The sequence below is a fragment of the Benincasa hispida genome, chromosome 3 (assembly GCF_009727055.1).
Source record: "Benincasa hispida cultivar B227 chromosome 3, ASM972705v1, whole genome shotgun sequence".
Lineage (NCBI taxonomy): Eukaryota > Viridiplantae > Streptophyta > Magnoliopsida > Cucurbitales > Cucurbitaceae > Benincasa > Benincasa hispida.
The window spans coordinates 18,112,533-18,119,675 of NC_052351.1; the positions used below are offsets into that span (position 1 = coordinate 18,112,533).

The following is a 7,143-nucleotide window of genomic DNA, read 5'->3' on the forward strand; positions in this document are numbered from 1 at the left end:
GAAAAATGGTTTTTAAAAAAATAGATTTTAAAGATGAGGTTACATTTGAATGGGGAAAAAGTTTCTCGGTCAAAACCAACAATTTTCCAACAATTCATCGAAATGATTGACTATGGCAGAGTTTTGAGAATGACCACTCAATTTTCTAATATTTTGGTAATGAGATGTGTTTTCTTTCTCTATTTTTTTTTCTTCTTCTGATGAGATAGTCACTACAAAGCAACGTTGGCGCAAATCATCCCTTGTTTTTATACACATTTAAGTCCCGTTTGGTAACCATTTTATTTTTTGTTTTTGAAAATTAAGCTTATTTCTTACTCATTTCTTACGATGATTTGAAAATTTCTTAAATACAATGGTTAGATTCTTAGCCAAATTTCAAAAACAAAAACAAGTTTTTAAAATCTATTTTTTTAGTTTTCAAATTTTGACTTGATTTTTTAAGCCTTAATAAGTAATAGATGACAAAGAAAGAAATTTCGAAGTGAAAAATAGTGTTTATAGTCTTAATTTTGAAAAACAAAAATTCAAAAACTAAAGTCTCGTTTGGTAACTATTTTATTTTTTATTTTTGTTTTTGAAAAGTAAGGTCATCCACATTTCTTATCATGATTTGCATCTTTTTTAGGTACAATAGTTGAATTCTTAGTCAAATTCTAAAAACAAAAATAACTTTTTTAAAACTATTTTTTTTAGTTCTCAAATTTAGGTTTGTTTTTTAAATCATTGGTGAAAAATAGATAACAAATAAAAATATTTGGAGGTAAAATTAGTGTTCATAAACTTAAAATGATTATTAAATGAGGTCTAAATTATTTGCGAAAAACATTAAAGGTTACCATATTCTAAGTCTCAATATTTGACAAGACCACACATTATATGTCTTCTTAAACTCTTGACAACAGAGATAATAATAGCATCTCTCTCCCAAAAAGATTCCTTTAAAAGACATTTGAAATTGTAAAATTGAATACCTTTTTTTATGAAATTAATTTCAAAAGCATTCTAGGCTCAGTGTTGAATTTGCATGAATGAGTACATTTAGGAGAGCTAGAGAAATAACACCTAGGTGTCAGTCACTGACACTACATTTTAAGTTTCATAAGGTGAATACCTTTTTCTTACATCTAGTCCACACACCACAAAAACCAGCTTCCCAAAACCCTACTAGACGAAAACAATAAAATCTTGTTACATTACAATAAAAACATGTAGAAGACAATAATTACAATTCCTTGTTTTTGTTATCCTACGATCACAAAGCCATTTCTGAAGTCTACATATTGATAGCTCCAGTTCTTCTCACCAGGCACAACCAATGCTTATCTCTTCCGAGAAACACTGTAAGATGATATTGTCCACTCAATCTTCAAGTTGAAGACGTTAATCTGGGATTCCTGGAAAACTCCATCAAAGTCTCTACATGGATTATCTTCCTTGTACTCAAACCTAGACGATAAACATAGATTGTTCAGACCGAGCTGTCGAAGAACTTGACCGAGTCCAATCGAAATATACAGTTGATAAGTTTCTCTTCTTCTTTTTGGGTCAGAGAACTATTTAAAAGCCGCTAGATTCACTGTCCTCTGTCATGACACTCTCTTTAATCTCCAGTATCATTTTCAAAACTTGCCACATGGCTGGCCTCTGTTCAGGGGATGTAGTACTGCAGATGCTAGCCACCTCAGTAAGCATTCCAACTTGGTTACTATCCCCACCATTATCTTCCCTAACTACTCTCACCCATTCTGGCATGTCAGTAGGCTCAAGAAATGGATGGTGTGCAGGATGTCTTCCCGTCAAAAGCTCCAACAAAAGGACGCCAAAGGCATAGACATCGCTCTTCTGGGTCGCGTTCCGGCAAGACTTGCGAGTTTCAGGGGCTTGGTAGCGTGAACAATCTGGATCTTCATAGGCCTCTGCCAGAGCAGCTAGCCCATAGTCTGTGAGACAGGCCTCAAACTCTGCACCAAGGAGAACATTAGAAGACTTTAAGTTGCCATGGACTAACTTCGAAGCTTGATGTATATAGGCAATGCCCTGAGCTAAATCTTCTGCAATCTTCAAGCATGATGTCCAGTGCAAAGGCTTAGCCCTTGCTGATCTTGAACCTACCCACCAATACAGTTGGTTAGAAGTAATGAAACGGAAACAAGATGACAAAAGTGCAATTTAGAAATAGTACAGCTTCCTTAACCATTCCCTTTGAAGCATGAATCAAAAGTTACTTCTTCTACATGTTCTCTAAGAACTAAATCATCCTTATTCAATACCCCTTCCCCTCCTGCTACCCCAATTCAACATCTACCTACATTATGCTATAGCTAATAGAATTTGATTAAGGCTTCACAACCACGACAAGATTAGCATTCCTGCAAGGCTATAGATATAACAATTCGAGGGATCATCAAGAATTGTAATGCAAAGAGTATAGGGGGAGTGATGCGTCAAAACAGAAAGGAGTCAGACTAAAATATAGCCCAACAAAAAATCATGATATCGGCTATCGAAGATTTTAAAGTCACTAACCAAACATGAGGCCAGAAAGTGGAATGTTGGTAATGTTCATAAACAAATATTCTGAAATGTTATTTGGACACGTCCCATATGCAAAATCTGATAGCAATTCAAAATCTGCAATGCAAGACAATTTTGCAACCCTTTGGATAGGAAAGGGGCCATGTACTGAGGTACATTTTCCCCTTATTATCCACCAATATACTGAAATTTGGATTTAATTCACAGCCAAGCAACGATTTGATCCATTTTTTGGCGTCATTGCCAGCATTGGCAAAATCGCACATACAGCCGGAAGGATATTATTAAAACCAGAGGTGTTGCTGGAACAGTTTGGCAGAAGGTGCAGAACCAGCCAGCATCACCGACTCATCCATTGGCAGACAGAGATCTACTATACCATAAATAATCGCGTAATCACACATCGAAAATGAAAGAGAAAAAAATACCCTCTACATATTCTTTTACACCAATCGGACCCACCAACGTCAAACATTTCTGAATTCGACTCGTGAACCGTGAAGACACTCGTGAATTGATCAAACCCAGAAAGGAAATTCAACAAGTAAATGCTTAATGAGCTTACTCACCGTGAATGAGGTTGTAAAGACTGCCATTAGGTTGGTAATCGTACACCACTAATCTCTCTCCTTTGGCTTGGAAGTATGCCCTAACTGGTACCAAATTGGGGTGACGAAGTGCACCCACTGCTCCCAAATGCCGGTCGAACACTTCGCTGCTCGTCGCGGCGGTCTTAGTAGCGTCAAGACGCTTCACCGTTACGATGAGCTGGTTGCAGAGCACTGCTTTGTAGGTAGTTCCCATTGTGCCTCTGCCGAGCAGCTCGGCCGAAGCCCTCATTAACTGCTCTAAGCTGAATAATTCTGCTTCCCCTTCACAAAATATAAGATTACCACTCTTCTGGGCTTTTGGCATTTGTTCACTTTCTTTCACTTTGACTTGAAATTCGCCATTACCGTCGACTCGATCGTTAATTGCGGAAGCTGTGGAAAAAGTAGTTTCGGTTTCGAACTGCGGCATTGCCCGCTTCGACGCAGTTTGACCTCTTTGGGTTCTGGCAGCTACATAGAAACATAAAACACCGGCTATTAAAACTGCAGCCCCGACTGAAAGCCCCAAAATCATACCGGTTTCCTTGTGCTTAACATGAGTAACTGGAGAGAGAAGTACGTCCTGTGACTGTGCGCTTTGGACCGAAGGGATAGATGGTGGGGTGGCATTGGAAGCTTCAAAGAATGGAGCGGGTGAACGACATGCCTTGTTGACGATCTCGCCACAGAGATCTGGGTTCCAGAAAAACGACGACGTGTTGAAACGCAACAGAGTGGGGGTAACTGGAATTTGCCCGGTCAGGTTGTTCCCCGTGACATTAAAGACCTCAAGGAATGACTGATTCAAGGGAGGAATACTTCCATTGAAACCATTCCATTCAAGCCTAAGAGTAATGAGCCGGTCCAACGAGGAAAGCCTCCCCGGAAGCGGACCAGTAAAGTTGTTATAGGAAAGATCAAGAGTCTGAAGCCGGTGAAGAGTGAGAATCGACGGCGGAAAAGACCCAACGAAGGAGTTTCGACCAAGAAACAGAGATTTAAGATTGAAGAGTCTGGATAAGTCAGGGATGGGTCCTTCGAGGGAGTTATTATGCAGGCTGAGAATCCGAAGCTGGTCGAGCTGAGACACTGTATTTGGAGCCAACATCCCTCGGAGACCAAACGATTGAAGAACCAGTCGAACAACACGACCCTGGACGCACTTCACGCCCTGCCATTGACAGTAATCAAAGCGCTCATTGAGAGTGTAAAGAAGCTTGTTGTTCAAGTCGGCTTTGGACTTGAAGGAAAGAAGAGAAACGGCGTCAGACGGCAGCAGTAAGTCTTCCGGTGGAATTTGAACGGCAAATCCAGAGGCGGGAGAAGCGGAAAGAGAAAACAGCAAGACAAAACATAAAAGTAGAAGGGAAGAGAGAAATGTGGGGTGGTCAGGGTTCATTATCCCGACCGGAGCTCCCAGCCGTGACGGCGGCGGAGAGAAAGAAGGAAATGGTGGAGAGAAGAGAGAGTAACGGGAAGCAGCTGGCCCTTTATGAAAGATGCACTTTCTGGATGCAATCACGTGAGGTGGGTCGTAGGGAATGGAAGAAAATTGTTGCCAAGCGTTGGACTCCATGACCAACGAAAATTCTATTTGCATCAATTATTTTACTCCTTTTCCTTTATTAATTCATGGATATTCAAATTCATAATCTTTTTCTTTTCTTTTTTTTGTCCATTCATAAATTTCGAACAAAATAAAGTAACATTAATTTTTTTCTTTTCCATGATTTTTATGAGTCAGATAATCTAATTAACATTCTCACCCCTTAGTCTTTGATATAACTATATGGGTACAATTATAACTTAAAGATGTTTTTTATTTTATGATGATTAAGCTTTCTACATGAAAATACAAGAAAGGAAATTTTAAAAGTGAAAAGGAGAGGAAGATGTTAGTGGTAAAATGAATCAAAATGGTGTATGACATGTGAGCCTCCAGTACCATCTATTAAGAAGTTTATAAAAAAGTTGCAAATTGAGCATTTTGCTTGAATCTTTCCTCTTTTTAAAAAATGAAAATTGATATGAGAACAAAAAATTTGGTAACAAGTTTTTCATAGTTTGGGATATGATTTGTAATGGTTTTTTTTTTTTTTTTTCTTTTTGGGAGGGGGGAGAGAGATAAAGTAATATTTCTATGGTTTGGTTGCAAAGTGTTGTATTAGATAGCATATAATTTTAGCAGAAAGGATAAATTTTGTTGCGGAAGATTATTAAAGAATACTAAGTACCAAGTTAGTTAAGAACTTAAAACTTGTTAGATGGTAATAATGAACCAATATTACGTAATAAATCAATTAAATCATTTAAATATACTCATGCTTTTCTAATGTCAAAAAAGTAAATAAAAGAAGGAAAAAACCTTTAACAAAGGGGGAAAAAAAGTTAAAGGCTCCTCTCTTTTTTTTTTTTTTCCCTCTCTTTTTTGAGTAATAATCTAAAGATAATTCCTATCAAGTTATTTTTAATGCTTTTGAAATCTACGATATAAAGTTTTATTTGGAAAATAGGATTCAAATATTAAAATGAGTTTAATTCATATTTAATACCATAAGATAAGTGTGAAAATATTAAACCATAGGTTATATTATGTGTGATATAATATAAACTCTAAGTTATATATTATATTAGATACAACATGTGTGTATAAATTAAATTAAGGTCTTAATTTAATAATTCAATTATTTGGGAGGGAGCTATTTGATAATTTTCCTCCCATTATTTTCTCATTTTAATGTATGGAAGTGGAAGTGCAAAAGAGATGGAATATGGATCATCTTCTTCTTGCATTTAAAATGACATGAATTAGAACACGAAAGTGGATGACGTTATTTTGTTCTCTACCATCTCTCAAATTAATCATCATCCCAGCCCAAAATTAATCTTGAAGTCCACAAACTCTCAACGGTTCTCAACCCCGAGAATAACGAGATTTTTGCGTGGTGGTGTTCGATTGATTGGAAATTTGTTGTGATTTCGTGAACGAAGTTTTTGTTGTACTAGAAATTCGGAAAGGAAATGTGAAGAATTTATTCTTCAAGGGTTGTGATCCTCATATCTCTTATTTCATGTGATCCTCAAATCTCTTCTTTCTCTTGAATTTCTATACAAGCATGCTCATTAGATTATGTATATTTTGTTTCCGTTCTCTATGTTTTCTGTATGTTCTGTAAAATTAAAATTGGGACATGATTGCTTCCACAATGGGTATTCACGTATCCTTTCAGGGATAACCATAACTGGTCCAGTATGCATTGTATTGTAAGACCTACACATGCTCTGCTTCATCAAATGTTTCATACGACTTGTGTAATGCTCCCTTGTACTCACTGACTTATCTATTACATTCGTGTCCTGACAAGTAGATTCCTGGGTTATGACCAATGAATACCACGTAGAATTTGGGTTTTCCATCTACCTATAATTTCATAATAAGGTAGTTAATACCAATGATAAGTGGTGATGTGAAGGATTTTTTTAGGATTAGGATTTAGAGGTTTCAACTTCCAATAGTTATGGTTTAGAGGTACTCATGTAACTCTATACTACGAGTACCTCTAAACTACCTACTAAAAATAAATAAATTGTGCAACTAGATATTCTAGTTACCAAATTCTAAGTGTAGCTACGTTCAACCTAAACAAGTCTCGATAAGTAATAGTTCGTGAGCCTTATCTTTACAGTTAATTAGGTTGTCAAATATCTTATTGTCTTAGACTTAAGGGATCATTAAATTTGGGTACCATATGTTTACCAACTATTTCTTTTTTTACGTTTTATTTACCAACTATGTTTTTTTTAATTTAATCCAAAATCATGTTTTTTATAATTTATCTAACAACTATTCCTTTTAAAAATCTATTTACCAACTATTTGTTTTCTAATTTTATTTACCAACTAATTTGTTCTAATTTATATACTGCTTGGGTTTTTTTTTTTTTTTTTACACATTTTTACCATAAACGTTTTTTTTAAAAAATTATTCACCAAATGTTTTTTGAAATTTATTTAC

The 7,143-nt window shown here is 36.1% G+C and overlaps 1 protein-coding gene across 1 annotated transcript; it reads right to left on the bottom strand.

Moving 5' to 3' along the window:
* Positions 1 to 1,051: 1,051 nt before the first annotated feature.
* Positions 1,052 to 4,750, bottom strand: LOC120074099 (probable inactive receptor kinase At5g67200). The gene is made up of 2 exons (XM_039027100.1): positions 3,108 to 4,750; positions 1,052 to 2,111 (listed from the first exon to the last, which is right to left on the bottom strand). Exons 1-2 carry the CDS (start codon positions 4,726 to 4,728, stop codon positions 1,561 to 1,563), a joined length of 2,172 nt encoding a protein of 723 aa, XP_038883028.1. The 5' UTR covers positions 4,729 to 4,750; the 3' UTR covers positions 1,052 to 1,560.
* Between the last annotated feature and the right edge of the window lie 2,393 nt (positions 4,751 to 7,143).